Source organism: Eubalaena glacialis, chromosome 8 (assembly GCF_028564815.1).
Source record: "Eubalaena glacialis isolate mEubGla1 chromosome 8, mEubGla1.1.hap2.+ XY, whole genome shotgun sequence".
NCBI classification, from domain to species: Eukaryota; Metazoa; Chordata; class Mammalia; order Artiodactyla; family Balaenidae; genus Eubalaena; species Eubalaena glacialis.
The window spans coordinates 79015909-79036259 of record NC_083723.1 but is presented as its reverse complement, the minus strand read 5'-3'; the positions used below and the strand labels follow the sequence as shown (position 1 = coordinate 79036259).

Sequence of the window (20351 nt, the reverse complement as noted above, 5' to 3'; positions counted from 1 at the left end):
TGTTGTTTATGAAAATTTACAACTTTGCAATACAACTTTATGAGTTGTTCGGCCCTTCCATTGGCCGCTGTCGGTCATGTGGATGGGAACCGTGAACATGAACTTTTTTATAATTTCCCTTGCGAGAATAGAGCCGCATTCTTTTGCTCCGCTCCGTCCTGCCTGCTTCGGCGCTCTGCCTTCCAGCCCGCCTCGGCTGTGCTTTGTCCGGCGATGGCGAGCGAGACGAGGCCCGGCCCGGCCCGGCCCGGCCGCTCCCGCTGGAGGTGGGGCTCGTCCAGTTCCCGGCGCCGCTGCGGCCGCTTTGCAACTCGCAACCTGGCTAATTTCCTGCGTCCTCTAGCACCAGGAAGGAGGACAATTCGTCTCCCCGGGCTGCCCAAGCGACAGCTGTCAGGGGGGCAGGAGCTTCTGGGAACCGCCATCTGAAGGTGAGACATGTGGGGAGACATGAGCAAAGGTTGTGAGACGGTAGCCGGCGCCGGCGGCAGTGGGAGAGGGCACCCAGGGCGGCTCTTAAGAGGGGCAGACTCACCCTCACCCACCCACTCACCCGTTCACACACGCGCCCCCATCGCACACTACAGCACGCACTCGCCAACACACACACACACACACACTCACACACACCCTCCCTCCCTCTCCTCTTTCGGGCTCACCGTGGCAGTGAATCCCTGCTTTCCTTCTGTGGCACAGCGCCCTGGCACGGGGCAGGAACACTGAGGTCTTCTTTCTCCCCTTCCCCGGCGACCTCGCAGAGCCCAAAAGGAAGTGGCCCTGCACCCTGCGTTCCCTGCCAGCCTCCCGGGTTTGTTTTTTTTTTTTTTTTTTTTTTTTTTTTTTTACGACCCAATTGGCAGGATTGAATCCCCCAATAACTGGAGACAGTTCCCGACCTGGGAAGGTGGTAAGAGGGGAGGGCAAAGTGAATTCATCGACAGGGGGTTTATCAGCATCAACACAGCACCTTCTATTCCGTGGGAACTGGTTTCTGGAGAGAAAGGTAGACTGAGGGAAAAAAACAAACAAAAACTTACTAATTCAGCCAGGGTCCTCTGCTGAGTGCCTGCTTCCCTTCACGCGGTTTTCCGATGAGAGAGGTGTCTGAAGCGCGGGGAGAGGGAATAGGTTCGTGGGTGGAATTCTGCGTTGGAGGAGAGGATGGGGTTAATTGGCTGGGTGTTGCTTGGCGGGAAGTTTCGGTGCAGAGGATGTGGTGGTGTTATTGCGAGTGGCAGGGACCCGCAGTCAAGGTTGAAGGAAGGACGCAAACCGAGTCTGGGCGATAGGGGACCTCCTCCCAGCCACAAACACCTCGGCGCAGCGAGCTGACTGGCGACCGCGCTGCCCATCTCCGAGAGCCGGGGGAGGACTGTGCAGCCGACCGGGAGGAGGCGCGGAGGGTGCCGCGGGCGTGGGCTTGACGAAGCGCGATGGCACAGACCCAACTTGACCTGGGTATACCTCGACCAGATTTGTCCCGGGAGCTTCCTGGGACAGCGACCAGAAATGATCCTGAGGCTCTGGGCTCGAGTTCTTTTTGTTTGCTTTTTGGTTTTGGTTGTTGTTGTTGTTTCCCCACCTTAAGATGATGCCTTGGTATGCACTCTACAATTAAGAAGGGCCTGTGGACGTCGGGGACGTCCACCCGCGCTGGGGGGTGCGCTGGGGCGGATAAAGCGGCGCATTTGCATCGCGGGGCCGTGGGCTGCCTGACTGCGTCTGCCGCGAGCAGATTATTTATTGCGACCGCGCCGGGCGCTCGCTGCTGCCACGCTGTGGCCATCGCCGGAACCGACGCCAGCCGCAGCCCCGCGTCGTGCAGCCTGGCGCGACTGCTGCGCGGGCCCCTCAGAGGTTCCCAAGCAGCCCGACGAGAGGGGGGCGAGGGAGGACCTCAGGGGCGGCCTCCCAGGGCCTGACTGGCCGGGAACCTCCCCCGCCTTGGCCACCCCTGACCGGAGCTGGACGCCCGACTAGACTCGAGTCCTGCCGCCAGCCCAGCACCATGGAGACTGGTTGCACAGGCCGCCTGGCACGTCATGGCTGCTTCTCTCCAAACTGCGCGTCCCAAGGCGCCCCGGGGGCGCACACTGGTTCGGGAAACGAGCCCGCTGTGGGATTTTGAAATCGGAGATAGCCCTCGTAGTCCTAAGGCCTGCAGGCCTGGATGGCCCTGAGGAGGATTGGCTATGGCAAGGAAGGCGGGCTTTGGCTCCAAGCGAAGGCCTGTGACAGGCAGAGGCCGCACCTGTGTGCTATGGGCTCTGGCCTGGGCTAGCGATCCCGGCGGACGCAGTGGCCTTCAAGGAACCCCCCAGCAGGCCTCTCTCCAGACCGGCGGAGGTCGAGGAGCTCAGTGGGCAGCCCCGGAAAAGGGCGAATTGTGAGGCTCTGCTCGCCATCCCGTCCCCCTCGAAGAGTAGCTGAAAGGTGAGTGGACTTTCTATGTGGCTTTGACCTAGAAAAGAGCCCTGGTGGCCATTGTCACCATCCCAGGAGAGGCTCCCTCCAGCGTCTGGGGCTTCTATTCTTGCATGAATGGCGCTCTCTCTCCATATATATACATATATACATATATATACACACACATATATATGTATATATATATTCATACATATATATACGTATATATATGCACCTAATGCTGGTTGGAGAAATAAATTGGGCGGCTGTCAACGTGATATGTACCAGCCTTGGCTAACACGTAGAGATTTCAGTTTAATATATTTTTTCCATCTTAGTTTCTATAGAAGCTAGAAATATACTGTTTTTTGACTCTTAGCTGAGAAATCAAATTCTTTCGTTGACTGGGACAATGGTTAAATCGAGAATCCGGGTCAAACCATAACAAATACTAATAACAGTAGTAAACTGCCACCAGCCCCAACACCGTGTGGGACCTGGAGGAATGAAGCAGAAATTATGAATGTAAACATTTATCAACATCTCCAAATGATTATTTTCATCTTACATGATAATAACTTGCTTGAAATCACCATCATCTGATGGTCTTGTTAAAGAAACAACAACTCAAACATGATTTTCTTCTAACACAACTTTTTTTAAAATCCCTTTTTAATTTTTGACTCTTGAGTTTTCATTTTCACCTATCAGATCCTTTCCCTAAAGAAATTCGAGGACAATTTAAAATTATATCCTTTCCTGCCAGGCCCTTATTTATATATGCAAAGAAGAAACTTTCCCAGCTTCGATTGACTGGGTCACAGTCAGAAGGCTTCTGGGTGCAGCCCCCATTGGGTGGGCAGCAGCGGATTTCGAGGATGCACCATAGTCTCTGGGGAGGCCAATCATAGCCCAGTCCTTTCCCAATGTTTTCTCCTTGGGGGAAGTGAGGGGAGAAATCGAAAAGCAAGGAAGAGATTAAGGAAGTCGTTGCCAGATTCCTAGGGGGGCCTTGCCACACACCCCCAAGTCCTGAACCCCATCAGCCTGCATTCGCCAGTTTTACAGATCTTATAAACATCCTCTGGAAATTCAACCAAATCATATAAATAAATCGTTCTTCAAGCTCCACAGAACTGAGCATTTTAAAGCTAATTCAAGGGGTTTTACAAGCCTAACAAATACAGTTGTAAAAATGCCATTGGAAAGATATCACATTTACAAAATGAGATTGATCCATGTGCTGTAAAAGTCAACTATCTCAAAGGAACACCTCTCAGGCAAGAGAGCGCAGCCCAGGACAGTATTTTCCTGTCCTGTTTGGAGAAGGCCAGGCCTGGGGCTGCAGTAAAAGCAATTCAGAGAATTTCTGGAGCTGGTGAGACAAACTGTTTCTGGTTCTGGAGCAACTGTGGGTGGCAGGTCCCCCAAAATGTCCCAGAAAAAGCAGGAAAGGGGACATCCCAGGACAGTGCCCATGGACAGGCGACCCAGAAACCAAGCACATCCATCATTCCTGCGGCCTTGGGCCCGCGGAGCTGCCCTCTATGCCCGGCTGGGCCAGAGACCCTGGGTCACCAGCACCTCTGAAATGAGGACAGAGATTCCACATCTGGATCTGTCTCATCTGTGAGCTATCAGGGTGGCAGAGGGAGAGTCTGGCGAGATGGGCTTGGGCAAGGGGAGCAGGTCCCAGGGCTGGCTTCGGAGCTCAGTCTCACAACTACTCCTCTGTAGGTCCCTTTCTTGTTGAAACCAGTGGTTTCTGCCCTCTCGGTTCCTGGGTCAGAGGCAGCAGGTGCGGGGCTCACAGCTTGTGAGGGCTGCTTTGAGGCCAGGCAATCGCTGGCCATTGGAAGGAGGCCCCTCGAGACTCAAAGGAGACGCGTTGTATGTGGGAGTAGGGGGCCGGCGGGGGAAGAGACTAGCCTCGTCCTGGTCCTGGTCAGCTCGAGGTGAGCCTTTCCCCTTGGCGGCGAGGCCCAGGCCCTTGGTGGGAGTGGGGAAGGAGAGGAGGAGGTGATGCCCCGATTCCTAAGGCGCAGGAGTGAGGAGCAGGGGTGAAGGCCTGGTTTCTCAGAGCCCTTCTCCAGCTCCGGAGCCCGCACCCACGGGTAGGGGAGTGCAGGGGGAGGGGCAAACTCAGGTCCCTGCCGGGAGGGCAGGCCGGCCCGGAGCAAAGACATCCTCGTCACCGCCCCTCCCTGAGCGGGGCTGTCAGGTTTCCTGTTTGGAGAGAAAACCCAGCAAAATCCAACAAGGCAAAAGGTGGGGGGGGGGGGGGGAAGAAAGAGCGGGCCTGGCCAAGTCTTTGCATCAGCCGGGACGCGGGTGCCCCTACCCCGGCCCGAGCCGCACGCCCCTGCCCAGGCCTCGCCCGCCACCGGCTTTCGGGAAGAGAACCGGGCCGGCTGGCTGTGCGCGCCCATTAATCTGCCGGGCGGGCGGCGGGCGGGCGGCGGGCGGGCGGGCTGGGGGCTGTTTGTAACTTTGCTGCCTCGGTCGCCGCGGTCCCCGGGGAGCGGGCTCCGGCGCTCGCTCCCATTGGCCGCCGCCGCGTCAGCTGGTGCGATTTGCTGCTGTCGCTTTTGGCGTTCGGCCATCCAGAAACAAACCAGTTCGATGACTACTAATAGTTATAGCCAGATGTACTAATACACAACAAATCACAGTCCTGCAGAGGGGCGCGCAAATGAGTTCCTATTTTGTGAATCCCACTTTCCCCGGGAGCCTGCCCAGCGGCCAGGACTCCTTCTTGGGCCAGCTGCCCCTCTACCCGGCCGGCTATGACGCGCTGAGGCCCTTCCCGGCCTCGTACGGGGCGTCGAGCCTCCCGGACAAGACGTACACCTCACCTTGTTTCTACCAACAGTCCAACTCGGTCCTGGCCTGCAACCGGGCGTCCTACGAGTACGGGGCCTCATGTTTCTATTCTGATAAGGACCTCAGTGGCGCCTCGCCCTCGGGCAGTGGCAAGCAAAGGGGCCCCGGGGACTACCTGCACTTTTCTCCCGAGCAGCAGTACAAACCCGACAGCAGCAGCGTGCCGGGCAAAGCCCTCCATGACGAAGGCACCGACCGGAAGTACACGAGTGCTGTTTACCCCTGGATGCAGCGGATGAACTCCTGCGCGGGTAAGGTGTTTCCCTGCAGCCCCTCAAGAGAGTGGAGGGAGAGGGGGAAGGAGGCAGGGAAAGAAGGAAGGAAGGAGGAGACAGAGAGAGTAGAAAGAGGAAATAGAAAGAAAGGAACAAAGAATGAACAAAGTTTCTTTGGGTTTTTAAAAAGAGATTAAAAAAAATAAAAAATCCAACCCATTCCCAATGGGACAATCAAGCTGTGGCAGCATGAAGGCAGGGCGCTAGTGTCCATGTAAGGTGACAACTTAGGGAGCGTGTGGGGGGGTCACTGCCATGCTATGTGAGATCCAGTGACAGGGGCAACCTGAAGAGAGAGCAAGGCTGGATGGGAGAGAGCGCCTGCCCACACTGCACCCTGGTAACACCCTGCTCAGGTCCCCAAGCCGTGATGGCCTTCTGCACCCATCCTGAGAACTCCCCTTTCCCTCCCAACCCCCTCACCTTTCTGCCCTTCAGAAACCCATCTAGATAAAGGCCCTCATTTGGCCCCTTGCAGTGTCTCCCCAAAGCCTTGGAGGGCCACATCCCCAGCCTCAGGATTTTTCCTCTCTCTCCTCCCTCCCCTCCTCCCCCTTCCACTCAACTGTTCACTCACAGCCAACTTCTGCCTCCTTCTGAGGCCCTGCCTGTGTCTCATACACCCAGCTTTGGGGGAGCCCCCCACCCATGGGTTCCTTTGGCACCAGAACAGATAGCCCATCACAGTCCTACATTCCAGAAACCCCAGATGGCCCATAGCTCCATCTCTTTGCTCCTGGTTTCCAAAAAATCTACAGGGAATCCTTGGAGAAGGACAGAGGCTAATGCGGATTTTTAAACTTACAGTCTTTTGCTTTAAAATCCACTTGTGTTTTCAAGAGCTCTGCGTTTCTCAGAAGGGCCATACAATTGGAAGGCATTTGCAAAGATTTGAGAGGGCTCACCATTTAAAAATTTTTTAAAAAGCATGTTGTGTCCTGACATGGCTGGCCAAAGTAACATCTTCACAGAGGTCCGTGTGTGAATTCAGAGTGTCTACCCTGCTCACAGGGTTCCATACCCACCATTCCCAGACACACACACTGTACTCCCACAAAACAGGCTTAGGTACCCCGATTTAAGAATGCTGTTCTATTCTTTTGCTTGTAATTTTTTTTACAGAGCAGATTTTTCAAAAACAATAATTTCCCACCCCAAGTCGTTTTAGGTGGAACACATCTCGCTTGGTATGAAATAATCTTCTCCCATCCAGCTCGCTTTCGGTCCCAGACATAGTGGGAGAGGCGGGTGGTTTCCAGCCCCGAGGCCAGGGCGTGGGGCCTGGGGCGCGGGGCTGACTGGTCAGGCTGCCCGGATCCTGGCTTACCGGCGCCCTGCCATTTCTGCCCGCAGGTGCTGTGTACGGAAGTCACGGGCGCCGAGGCCGCCAGACCTACACGCGCTACCAGACGCTGGAGCTGGAGAAGGAGTTCCACTTCAACCGCTACCTGACGCGGCGCCGCCGCATCGAGATCGCCAACGCGCTCTGCCTCACCGAGCGCCAGATCAAGATCTGGTTCCAGAACCGCCGCATGAAGTGGAAAAAGGAAAATAAACTAATCAATTCCACACAACCCAGCGGGGAGGACGCTGAGGCAAAAGCGGGCGAGTAGACGCCTGGGCAGGGACCAGGCCCGCGCCGCAACCTCCCTCGGCTTGCCCCCTTGCCTTCTCCTACTCCCCAACTTTTCTTCCCTCCTGCTCCCATCCGGGGGGCTTTCGCAGCTTCAGGGGAGCCCGGCGCTTTGCAAACGTCTGAGCATTTATTTCTTACAAGAAAAAAAAAAAAAAAAAAACCCTCACACACAGCCAATCCCAGCAGTAGAGCGAGGCGCACTGCACACGCAATCCCGCTCTCCAAGCCTGCCCAAGCCCGCTCCGGGTCTCAGGGCGCGCCCCAATCGGTCCCCGGCTCTTGTGTTAGCGCCTCTGCACGCCCCTCAGCTCGGGTCCCGGGGTTGCTGGAGAGGAAAGAACCCGGGGCCGAGCCCCCTTTGGTGTCTGGGCGTTTCCGCCTCGGTTCCTCACCACCAAGTCCCGGAGGGCATCACCAAATCAACTCCGGCCACTGGGAAGAGGGAGCCTAAATTCTGGGGCCCCAGCTCTGCCGAGGCCTCCCAGGCCGCCCCCAGAAAGGAAGAAGCGCGAGGAACAAAGGGGGCCCGAGAGAGCCTTGTCTCTCGGCCTGGCGCGCAACCGTCCTTGGAAGAGAAGCAGCCTCAGCACAGCCGAGCCAACCTGGGCGCGGGTGGAATTTTACAGCCCTGGGAACGACTGGGCTCCCCGAGCTCCGGATTGCGGCTCCCCGCCTCCAACAGGGCCGGCGCTACCACTACAACAGCTTTCAGGACCTAAGGAGGCGGCCCAGGGCTATGGGAGCGGCAAGAGTCCTGGTTTCCAAATGTGCCAGGGGCGCCTGAGACGCCTGGCCTCTCCAGCGGGGACACCTCCCCCCACACCCAACTTTAGGCTATATTTGTGATTTACTTTCGTCTTTCAGAACCCAGGAAGATAACTACGGAGGTACTAGGCACTGCCACAAAATGCTTTCATTAGCGTCCTCATTTTACTTCTGGAGGTCTAAGCAAGACCCTAATAACTCGGCCCACGAATCCCCAGGCCCCAAGCAGCTTCTGTGGCTGCGGGGAGCTTGGGCCCGCTCGCTGGGTTCACCGAGAACCCTCCGACTTGGGGCCCGGTTGGCTCGAGGAAAGTGACCCGGTGGTGAAGACTCTCCAGGCTGGATACTTATAGCAAATCAAATAGCAAACTAATGACACGAAAACCATATTTACACGAAAGAAAAATCGACTCCGGCTATAAAAGTGTATGGAATTTGACCTCGCCTCGGAGAAACGCTACACAAAAGCTATCTTTAATAGACGCCTGTCATTTAAGAGCGGCAGGGACACTGTCCCTCATGCGCTCGCAAAAACAGAGCCGTAATTGTAGCTGCTGCTGCGGGTAGGATTTATTTCTCCAATTGGCTAAATGGCCTCCCCCCCTTCCCCGAAGGTGATATCTGTATTTTCAAATTTCAGAGCTGCCGGCACGACGGTCAGAACCGACCCCAACCTCGACACAAAAATAAGAGGGGCTGCACAGCAGGGAAATAAAGTTGTTGTAAATAAAATCCAAGTCACCATCTCCCTTCAGTCCTCTGCATCCTCGCCGGGCACGCGATCGGCAGCTGACGGCCTCACAATTGGTACATCCTAATGGAACTGCGAGGGAAATGCAATAATTTTGCCATAATGGGCTGTAACCTCAATTCGACCCCGGCCCTTGCAGCCCCGGGTCGGAAGCGGAGGGATGCGCCCTGCCTCCAGCGGGTGGCGCTCGAGTCCGACTGAACGACGGCGGCGAGCGGCGGGCACGCGCCTGGGGCGCGCGCGCCACTCCTCTCGCCTCCACCCAACTCCCCCATTAGTGCCCGAGTTTACCTCTAGAGGTCATCAGGCAGGATTTACGACTGGACAACAAAAGCACGTGATTCGAAGTCGTACCCCATATTTGGGTGCCTACGTAGGAGGGAACCAAGTACATGTCCCAGTCATTTCCATAATTCATCATAAATTGTGCAAGGGTGCTATAGACGCACAAACGACCGCGAGCCACAAATCAAGCACACATATCAAAAAACAAATGAGCTCTTATTTTGTAAACTCATTTTGCGGTCGCTATCCAAATGGCCCGGACTACCAGTTGCATAATTATGGAGATCATAGTTCCGTGAGCGAGCAATTCAGGGACTCGGCGAGCATGCACTCCGGCAGGTACGGCTACGGCTACAATGGCATGGATCTCAGCGTCGGCCGCTCGGGCTCCGGCCACTTTGGCTCCGGGGAACGCGCCCGCAGCTACGCGGCCAGCGCCGGCGCGGCGCCCGCCGAGCCCAGGTACAGCCAGCCTGCCACGTCCACGCACTCGCCTCCGCCCGACCCGCTGCCCTGCTCCGCCGTGGCCCCCTCGCCCGGCAGCGACAGCCACCACAGCGGGAAAAACTCCCTGGGCAACTCCAGCGGCGCCTCGGCCAACGCCGGCAGCACCCACATCAGCAGCAGAGAGGGGGTTGGCACGGCGTCCGGAGCCGAGGAGGACACCCCCGCCAGCAGCGAGCAGGCGAGCGCGCAGAGCGAGCCGAGCCCGGCGCCGCCCGCCCAACCCCAGATCTACCCCTGGATGCGCAAGCTGCACATAAGTCATGGTAAAGCCACTCTTTTTCGAAATCCACGCGGCCGCGGGGGCGCGGCTCTCGGTCCCCCCTCTCTCCTTTACCGCCCTCTCTCCCCCCGTCTCTGTCCTGGTTTCGCCTCTCCCAGCCCTGTGGAGCCTCTCCCCGCCGTTCTCCTTCCCCTGCCTTCCTTCTTCCTCCTTCTCTTTTCTGCAGCGCCCAGCGTTCACAAATGCGGGGAAAGGGGCGCTGGCCAGCCAAGTTTAGACGTTGAAAGGGGGGGAAAGGGAAAAAAAACCATATCCAACCCCAGCGCCTCGGAACGCGCTCATGGGTCAGGACAGCCGAGCAGGGCGCAGAGAGGTAGAGGATGGCAGTAGGGGCCGTGAATCGGGCTTGTCAGGACGGATAATTTATGAGGAGGGCTACGCTGGGGAAACAGCGTTACTAATTAGAGTCCCCGAAAAGGGACTTGGGGGGGGAATAATCGAGGCGAGAGCCGGCGGGATTCTGAAGTTTGGGGGCAGGAGGGAGAGCAGGAAAGGAAAGGAAAGGGAAGAAAAAGAAAGCAGGCGCCCCAAGCGTGCAGGCTGGAGCAGGAGGCGGCTCGCGGGGCTGGAACTTTAAGGGAGGGTGACCTGGAGGCCACTTGGGAGCACAGAAAAGGGCCTTGCTTTGGTGGGTTTCTGAGTGGTGGGCAGCCTGAGAGGGCTGTGCCCCGCCTCAGGGCGCCAGGGGCAGGGCCAGAGGGCAAGAGTGGGGCTAGGGAAAGCCAGGCGATCCTCCGGGACGCGGCTCCAGCCTCGGATGGGCCGATTGTTCCCAGAGTCCAAATCGTATTGTTTTCTCTCTAGAAAGGAAGAGGGAAGGAAATTCGGGAGGGGTGGGCGGGCGAGCGAGGAGGGAGACTTGTTGAGCTTTTCTCCCCTGTTCAGGACCCTGGCTGGTCCAGCTGGCGGACTTTGGTAGCCAGAGGCTCAGGAGTGGGTGGCTAAACCGCTGACTTTTCTGTTGCAGACAACATAGGCGGCCCGGAAGGCAAAAGGGCCCGAACGGCCTACACGCGCTACCAGACCCTGGAGCTGGAGAAGGAGTTCCACTTCAACCGCTACCTGACCCGCCGAAGAAGGATTGAAATAGCACATGCTCTTTGCCTCTCCGAGAGACAAATTAAAATCTGGTTCCAAAACCGGAGAATGAAGTGGAAAAAAGATAATAAGCTGAAAAGCATGAGCATGGCGGCGGCGGGAGGGGCCTTCCGCCCCTGAGTATTTGAGCGTTTAAAGTACTGAGCAGTATTAGCCGGATCCCGCGTAGTATCAGTACTAAGGTGACTTTCTGAAACTCCCTTGTGTTCCTTCTGTGAAGAAGCCCTGTTCTCGTTGCCCTAATTCATCTTTTAATCATGAGCCTGTTTATTGCCATTATAGCGCCTGTATAAGTAGATCTGCTTTCTCTTCATTTCTTTGTCCTGAATGGCTTTGTCTTGAAAAAAAAATAGATGTTTTAACTTATTTATATGAAGCAAGCTGTGTTACTTGAAGTAACTATAACAAAAATAGAAAAGAGAACAAAAACACAAAAAAGTCCCCCTTCGACCTCGTTTAGTGCCAATGTTGTGTGTTGCACTCCAGTTGTTTAACTGTGCATGTGAGTGGAAGTGTTCCTGTCTCAATAGCTCCAAGCTGTTAAAGATATTTTTATTCAAACTACCTATATTTCTTGTGTAATTAATGCTGTTGTAGAGGTGACTTGATGAGACACAACTTAACTTGTTCGACGTGTAGTGACTAGTGACTCTGTGATGAAAACTGTGACTCTGAGCGGTGTGTCCCTGCGTGCCTTTGTAGGACCCTTTGCACGAACTCTGGAAGTGGCTCTTATAAGCGCAGCTTCAGTGATGTATGTTTTTGTGAACAAAGTTACAAATATTGTCCAAGTCTGGCTGTTTAAGCAAACTGTGATCAGCTTTTTTTTTTTTTTTTTTTTTGTATTTGTTTTTAAGGAAAAAATACTGACTGGAAACAAAAAATAAACTTTCTATTGTAAGTTTTCTTGGTCTGGTTTGTGCCAAATAGCAAGTGGCTCTTTTTGCTCTTCTGTCTGTCTGTCCAGTGCTGGGAGGCAGTGAGTCTGAGGCTACCTAAGCAGTCTGCCTGTGCAAGGGGACCTCAGACCAACACCCTGACCCATGGCCTCCCTAACTGACCCATCAGAGAGTTCAGGGCAGAAGGTGGAAAAGCTTTAGGTGGTTGCAAAGCCTGAGTCTAACCTTTCCATCTCTGAGGAAACCAGGTTAACTTGCTGGGTACAAAAAAGAGAGGAAGAGAGAGAAAGGAGAAAAAGCCCAGAGCTTTGTTAGCGGCCCTCGGGGGCCCACACAGATGCCGCCTCTCTCCTAAGGCCATCCTAGGCCTCCACTTGCTGAAGAGGCTGCTATGTCAAGTTGTGGCCCCCAGACCCTTTGCCCCTAACCCAGCCAGGCACCCTTTCCCACTCCTCGCCCTCCTGAACCCAGTTGGCTTCTTTTGCTACAATTAATTTGCTGCAAATGGAAGGTACTTACCCCATCCTAGCTCGATTGGGAAACTCCTCAGAGCAGCTAAAGCGCAACTAGAGATTTGCACATTTACCGACTGCTTACACTGATGCCGTCTTTCCTTTTAAAAGTTATAAAACAGTAAACTTTATAAGCCCCAGTTCCGGCTATATGACATTTGGGTGCCAAATGAATAGGGTTTTGTCTATGAATTAGATCGTAAAATCATCCATAGCACAGACAGATCGGCTCACTGGCTATAAAACGTCACGTGGGGCCATTAAAGTAAGTTTTATGGTTTTGGGGAGTTGACATCCAACATTATATACCACATAACATATAATCTCACTGACGCTGGACTCCATTTGACTCTTTTGCAGGCTACGTGTGCCACCTGGTCATTCAAATTGTCAATTTTAGGTCCAGAAGTGTCCAGACCACAAGTTTCTCAAAACTCTCTGAAAAAATGGCTCCCTCCGAGTTAAGGTAAGCTCGCCCCCTGAGCGCTTTCAAGTTTATTTGTACTCTGAAAACTTTCTTTCTGGATCTTTCTCTCTCTCTCTCTCTGGTTCAATAACTCTGAGGTTGCCTCGGAATTCCAAAGGGGAGAGCAAACTTTCCCTCTGCCCAAATTAGGAGCGCCAGGAGCCAGCTTTCGGAGGCACCACGGTGCAGAGCGCCTGTGGCCGCGCCGCATCCCTGGGCCTAACTTTAATTGCTGCACCAGCGCGGATGTTAATGACTTCCGCTGCTCTCGCCGGCGTGCAAAAAGATGATTTTTGTGTGCGAGTGGGCCTGCGTGCGGAGACCGGCCAGGGCCGCCCCCCATCCCGGGGCTGGAGGGCCGGGCTCTGCTGGGTCTGCGGAGCCCTGGGTGGGGGCTGAGAGCCGGGGGTGGGGCGCGCTGGCCGCGGGCGCCGAGGCCGCGCTGCGCTGGGGCGAGCTGGGGAGTTTGAAAGAAAGGCCCGGGCAGGACCGAGGCGGACGCTGGCGGGATTTCTGACGGGGCTGTGGCAGTACGTCTCCGCGGGCCGGGGTCATTTGGCAGCACTGAACCGAGGTGGCGGCCTTCGGGGCCGGGTCGCAGGCTGGCTCGGGAGAGCCCGAGGGTGCAGAGGCCGGCAGGGCGCGGGCGGCACCTCTAGGCTGGGTCCCTGGGTCGCCAGGCCGAGCCCAGGCCGCTGGCGCCCGCGGGACGCTGGGGACCCCGGGTCCCCACCTTGCGGGGGAGGGCTCAGCACCCCCTCCCCCGCACCAGGGACCGGGCCCTGAACCTTGTTTGCCTGCACGTTCTTTTTATTTCGGTGGGACTGTTCTCACCAGCCTGTGAGTCTGAAGCAATAAACTTTATGGCCGGATTTAACTTTAGTCTTTGAACCCCCAAGCTAAATGAAAGGCGTTACAGTGCTTTCTTTTCTTCTGCCTTGCCTTTCTTATTCTTTCCTTTTCCTCTCTTCTTTTGTAGAATTTAAAATCTATGCATAGGACCCTCAAAAGGCAATTTAGGCATCTCCCTAGATAGCACTAAAGATTAATTTATTCCCTCTCAATATACAGGCAAACTCTGTCTTCCAAACTGTGCCCTAAAGTTTGGGGGGAAATCGAGGTGTCTTCAATGTCCAACTTAAAAGTCCCCAGAACCATTAGGTTGTTTTTCCTCACACATCATAAAGGGTAGTTTAGGGAAGAAATTGGTCGTTTGTCTGTAGGAGATTTCCGCCTTTCTTTTGTTAGTTGCTCTTTCTGTTTGATCCCAGGAAATTTACATAATTTATGATTTCCAAAACAGTCCCCAGTATTGCACCAATGGGTGAGATAGATTTTTCCTAGGTACAATTCCACCTTGGTCTCAGCCACCCTTTCTGGCCCCAACCCTCTACATTCTTCAGTGGCAACGCCATGACTGGGGACACTGTGGCCTGCCCTGGGGTCTTTCTCTGAATGGGTACCCACAAGGGATCTAGCAGATTTCCCCCATCCTGTATGAAGAACCAAGCCAAATCCTCCAACTCAGAAATGAAACAAAAAATGGGATCTTCTGTCTCCAAATGCTTTTCTCCTTAGGAGCCAGCTAGGTGGTTTTCTGCAAGTGCTAATTGGTAAAGATATTTAGTAAGTCCTTAAAGTGAAAACATTTAAAGTGTAGAGTTGGAATTTCCACAGACTTTATTGTGCAGAGGCCACTTACACTCAACATAAGTCCAATAGATGTCCCCAAAGTCAGAGGTTCAGAAAGCAAAACCTGGGAAGTTTTTTGAAAAATCGAAACCCTCCCACAAGTCCCACTCCTCTTGAATAGTGGCAAGGCAAATCCCTGAGGTCGTTTTGTGTAACCTGTTAAAGTGAGCATTTTCTGAGAACAGTTCAGCACTCAGGAAGATGTATCTGCACCTTAGTGGGAACCAGAATATAAACTTTATTTGGGTTCTCTTTTATTATTTTATATGTCTGTGAGAATTCTGGAGTCTTTCTTCTGCTGCTCTGAGTTTCGGATTCTTTACTGGAAAATACTGGGTTAAGGTTTTATTTTAGTTATTCATTTGGTGATCTTGATTGAGTGATTTCTTGGTGACTAAAATTAGTGGCAGAAAAAAAGAGTGATAGAGCTGCTGGCAGGTTCATTTGAGTAACATGCCTGGAAGAAGTGTCCACACCACCTCTGTGGTCACGTCCCACTCTGGGTATGGGAATGGGCAGAAAGTTTCTTGGACCAGCATCACACAATATGGGGGAATCTTTCCCAAGCATTAAAAAAATTACAGGCTATAAATATTGTCAGCTTGCTTATTTCTGTCTGTTGTAATCATCATAAAACTTCAGAGTTTAAGACGGCAGGCCAACTCACATGCGGTTAAATGACTTTAAAATACAGCATCCAGTCAGACCTATGTGAGCGTTATTGGAGGAATTTTTTTCTTTCTTCCTATTTTCATAGGAAGCATAGTAAAGAGGATGGCTGGTTATCTGCTCATTGTGTAGATAAGTTATTTTTTTTCTCGTGCATTCTTTTGGGTTGCTTTTGCAGAGGAACTTACTTAGGAAAAAAATCTCTGTCACTAAGGGCTTTATGAAGACATCTAGCCTCAGCTGGTGGCAGAAGTGTTTGTCTGTGCTTCTAGCTTTGTAAAAGAAGGCATCCGAAACGTGCCAGGCCCCGTTTGTTTCTACAAGCTGAAGAGACAATATTTCCTGAACTATAAATATATTAGGAAGCTTCTGGTCACACTTACTTAGGGGTTTGTTAGGGTTTCCATGCTCTAATTTCACAACGTTATGCCAAGATTCCTTTTTTCCCCCCTGTTCTTTCCCCCGCTTCATTGTTGGCAGCTCTGGAAGAGCAAGACAGAATTTTCTACCAGAAACGGAGTCATGTTCATTTGTTGAGATGTGAAGAGTATTATATCCAAACAACTAGTGAGGGGAGAGCAAATTACGTCCTGAAAGATAGGCTATTAAAGAGGAAAACAATCATTTTAGCTTGAAAGATGCCCTGCAAAGCCTCTCCCCCACCTTCGCTCTGGAGTCTGTCCGAGGTTTGCCCACCATGGAGAGTGCAGAACGTTGTGGGCGCCATCCCTTTGGCTTCTAAGGCAGAATTTCTTTCTAGACAATGACAAAACTATAAACGAGGCTTCCAGACAGGGCTGAGGGGGTCTGCCTAGGCTCCCACCCACATAGGAGAGGGGAGCCACAGTCCTAGCCATTCTAAACCCCAGAACTGAAAGATCTGCCTAGGACTGTTTATTTGGTGTTTTTTTGCAAAGAAAGCTGCCTCTCTCCCACCAGTTCTCTTCCCCACAAACCAGTCTTTTCAATAATAATATTTGTTATGAAGGTTATTGGGTAATTATTACGATTTTGTGAAGCAGCCCTTGCTGGAGGTGAAGTCTGTCATCGCCTAACAAATGACGCCCGTGCAGTTCACTGCCGGGTTAAGTAAATGCAGAGAAGATAAATCTGCACACCCTAGGAATCGCCAGCAGAGCACGCTTTAGTACAAGTTCACAGTCAACTCTCCTGCCTGGGCCAGCTTTCCCAACAATTAGGGCTGCGTCTTTATTTTTAAATAAAGGAAAAGTCTCCCGCTTCCATTGCCTGCTTTCTCCCCATCTTTTTTTTTCTTTCGCTTTTTATGAGGTTCCCCTCGCAAAAGCCTCCTACTCCAAATTTTCCTTGTAAACGTAATGATGAGTGATTTTAAAATAATCTCATTCCTATTTAAGTGATGACAAAAGGAGGTAGGAGGCTGATTTGACAGGAAATACAGTCACAAACACACAAAAATATCCAATTCACCCTCTTACTCCAAAAGGCAGTGGCAGAAGCAGGGCATCCCTGAGCTCCTGGGGTGGGGGGCTTCCCCTTGAAAGAAGAGGCACAGCTTTGTGTATCTTTGTGGTTGTAACTGCAGGTCAAAAAGTTGAGGGTCAAAAGTTTACGTTGTGCAGCGCTCTTCGTCATCTGCCCAGACAGAGTTTGATGTCAATGTTAGAGTTGCGATCTTGACTATCAGCACAAAAGATAAAATGGCTCAGAGTGACGCGTGTATCACGGTATGGACTCCAGGTGAACCCTAGTGGTTGAATGACCTCAATTACGAAGGAAAGGATAGAAAAATTCCTCTTTTCAAGACTAATACATGCTGTATTTCATCTTGAATTATCGCTCCCATTCTAAGGGAATAGCAGCAGGTAAATAGGCATAGATTATTGAAACACCAACACCCTAGATGCTGGAGAACCAGGAGTCTGTTTGTGGGTTTGTCACAAAATAAAAAAGCTCAAACTCATCAGTGGACCTTTAAGAAATAATGTAGCAAGTTGCCAATGTTCCATCATACCTTCAAAGGAAAGAGATCGGGCAGGAAACTTCCTTTATTTGAAAACTGTGATTTTGATTGGCCAGTTTTTTTCCTTTTTAGTACCTATAATGATCCCTAAAGTGTGTGAGAACAAGGGCAAACACAGGCACTTCTTGCAAAATGTATCCTTTGCAATTTTCAAGGACAGAATGCTTTTTCTGAAACTGCCACCCACTAAATGCAAAGAGCTGGGAAGGGGAGAAAGGAAGTGGAAACCCTCCCAAAAGGGGCAGGATTCCTCCACCCCCTCCACCAGTGAGAAAATGCTTATTGGTACCAGGAAAATATTCCTGTTGTTGAAAGTTTTTCATTATGTTTATTGTGAACCCTACACTGAATGTAAGAGAAATGCTACAATCTATGGGTGAATAAACTGTAAAGAATACGCCATTTGAGCAGGAAGGTAGAATCCACAAATGCCAGACCTCTTCTCAAGACCACCGTGACAGACTTCTATTCTCCAGAAAATACTCTTTAAAAATACATTTGGAATGAAAGCCAAGGAGAGGAGAAGCAAGCTAAGGAGGGCGGGCGGGAGAGTAGAAAAGAAAGGGAATAGTGTGTGAGGGAAGCCTACTGGAACCATGCCTTGTGTGTGCGCTGCAACTGGAGAGCTAAACAATATTTTATTTTTCATGCACCTATATTAACGTTAAGTGTTGGTGCCATTAGCATCTATTTTCTGGGGGACATATTTTCCTTTTCTGTGTATTGATCTTCAAGTAATTTGTGTAGGAAACAGAGAAGAGAAAGATGACATTTTTTTCCTAGGTTTTTCTTTTAACTTTAGAGATAAACGAATTCAACTACTCAAAATGTAGACCCTTGCAGGGACATTTAAGATCATCCCACTATAGTCTGCTTGATTAGATTTGCTGGTGCCAGGTATGTTCAGGGGTAAAAGCAAATATTTCCCAAACACTGCCTTTGTGGAAGTAGTCAGGTTGCTTCCACTGTGCAATGTGTAAAGTTTTCACTCTGGCCAAGAGCTTGAAGCCAAATGGGGGTGTGCCAGATGAGAGCAGAGGAAAAGGAACAACTGTGGTGACTGCTGTTACAGCAGCGAACACTTCACCACATCTGGGCCAGTGAAATGGAGAAAACGGAACCCCCCCCCCCATTACTCACCAAGACAATTATGTGTCTCTTTGAGAAAACCCTGTTATTGTGTTATTGGTTAAAAACGCGCCACACCTTAGGAACATGTCAGCTTCAATAATCACAGACACCTCTTAGCTAGTTTTTCAACTCAAAGAAAATGTACCTGCAGAAGTTATTGCTTTTAGAGTGCTTACTTTCTTTATTTGGAAGATTTTAATCTTTAGGCCTTTCACACAATCCTGGTTAAAATTCATGTCTAATCCGGATATGAATTTCATATGCCTTATGCCTGGGTTGTGTTCATTAGTATAAACTACTATAAGGAAATTACCCCCAAACAATTAATTGGTCAAATGGCTGATAAAGTATTGCTTCTCTAAAATCCTATGCCGACCGTAGGTGGGGGAAGCCCTCAAATGCCACCATCAGGCATTTTGAAATTCAGCCCTTCTCCTGTGCCCTCCAGAGACGTGCTTCAGACAGTGAACAGTCAGTCTGGAGGACTCTCGCTCTAGAGAACAAAGGACAAATACAGTCAATACATTCCATAACGTTTACATTTCCTTTGCTCCCCCCGCCTTGGTTTTCCCTGAGAAGGAGTGACCTGGGCAAAGCACCCCGCTCTCTAAAAGACACTGTATAGACTTTTTAGAAGCGCAAAGTCCAAGGCCGAGGTGAACTTCAGGTCAGCGCGTCTAACAAATATGAAAATGTCGGCTGGTGAAGGGCGCGCCTTGTGATTTAACAAAGACTGTCAATGTGTAAGATTAATAAGAAACAAAATGCACACGGTGTCACTGTTCGGTCACTTTGAAACTTGGGACAGGGCTGCATTCAAGAGGGAAGGCTGTTCCAAATATATTCAAAATGATTCAAATCAGATTCAAACTAGGCTGCAAAACACTGCCCCCCTCTCGCCCTCCCTCTCCCTTGGACTCCCTTCACTCTCCTTCTCCATCTGGGACTCGAGGACATGATGAAAAGTTATTTCACTTAATGGGACTTTAAGAAAGCTTTTGTTGGGAATATATGTTATCCCTGCACGTGGAAGTGAGCAAATGTGCTTACCAGTTTCCCAAGAAAAGGATAACGCTTTCACCCTGCTTGGGACTGGAGCCAGTTGGTGTGCGGAGATTAGCACACTCCCTCTCTGCTCGATTTCAGGGCATCCCATCTTTTTTTGGGCAAGATGCTGCTGGTAAACCTCAGTTTATTTATTAATTGAGTTAGTTTCTTCCTGGCTTTACTTTGGTGTCTTGGATCGCATATGAAGGCAAGAGTTTTTTTTGTTTTGTTTTTCAAAAGATTATTTGATTCAATGGAATGATGCTATGGCTTGCAAAGAGAGATTGTGGAAGGATCAGAAAAGGTACTGAGATTGTTTATTACAGCCATAAATCTTGCAGTAAAATGTCAAAATGTCGGTGTGTGAGATAACACTTGGTGGTCCTGGCTCCGTTTGTGTTTATGATACGAACCACAAAGACAAGTTACAGGCCTTGGGGGGATTCTGTGTAAGCCCATCTTCCTAAAGTAATAGAACCACATGAAACACAGGCGCAGTTAACTCGTTTAGGTTAACCATATACAAAACAGTGCCCGAGCCTCGTTAATACTTTAAAATAGAAACTCGGTAGAAGGTTCTGAGGCTAAACAACATGAATTTTGTGTTTTAGTGTCTGTAAATAATATTGAACAGACATGGTTAAGACCTTAGTCTGATGACACGAGGAGGGAGGCAAAATTTCCTTGTCATGTTTTTTCTTCCCAGAAGCTTAGAGAGCCCAGTTTTGCTAATTACTTTATGTATGTACATATTATTCATGTTATATAGTACATATATGTATATATTATTTTTTCTTGCTGTAGAGAGATATTGGTTTAGGCAGCTATATCACAGGCTAGAGAGTCTAGAGAGGATGTCTAAAGATTTACACTCAGCTTGATTTCTGTCTGTGGCTTAGATTTCATTTTTTAAAATTTTCAGGGTGTGCCATGTCAATGGACAGCACTCTTCACAGACACACATCCAATGTGGAAAACCTCTTTGTACCACTTCAGGGTGATTGCAGTTAGAAAGCTAACATGATCCCTTTTTTAACCTCTTTTCCT

At 51.1% G+C, this 20351-nt stretch overlaps 2 protein-coding genes across 2 annotated transcripts; both read left to right on the top strand.

Annotated features, from left to right (window-relative positions):
• Positions 1-109: 109 nt before the first annotated feature.
• HOXA5 (homeobox A5) lies at positions 110-11792 on the top strand. Its single transcript, XM_061198611.1, has 3 exons — positions 110-431; positions 8606-9771; positions 10756-11792. Exons 2-3 carry the CDS (start codon positions 8877-8879, stop codon positions 11004-11006), a joined length of 1146 nt encoding a protein of 381 aa, XP_061054594.1. The 5' UTR covers positions 110-431; positions 8606-8876; the 3' UTR covers positions 11007-11792.
• HOXA6 (homeobox A6) lies at positions 4899-8702 on the top strand. The gene is made up of 2 exons (XM_061198621.1): positions 4899-5540; positions 6918-8702. The coding sequence occupies exons 1-2, from the start codon at positions 5099-5101 to the stop codon at positions 7175-7177; spliced, it is 702 nt and encodes a 233-aa protein (XP_061054604.1). The 5' UTR covers positions 4899-5098; the 3' UTR covers positions 7178-8702.
• Positions 11793-20351: the final 8559 nt, after the last annotated feature.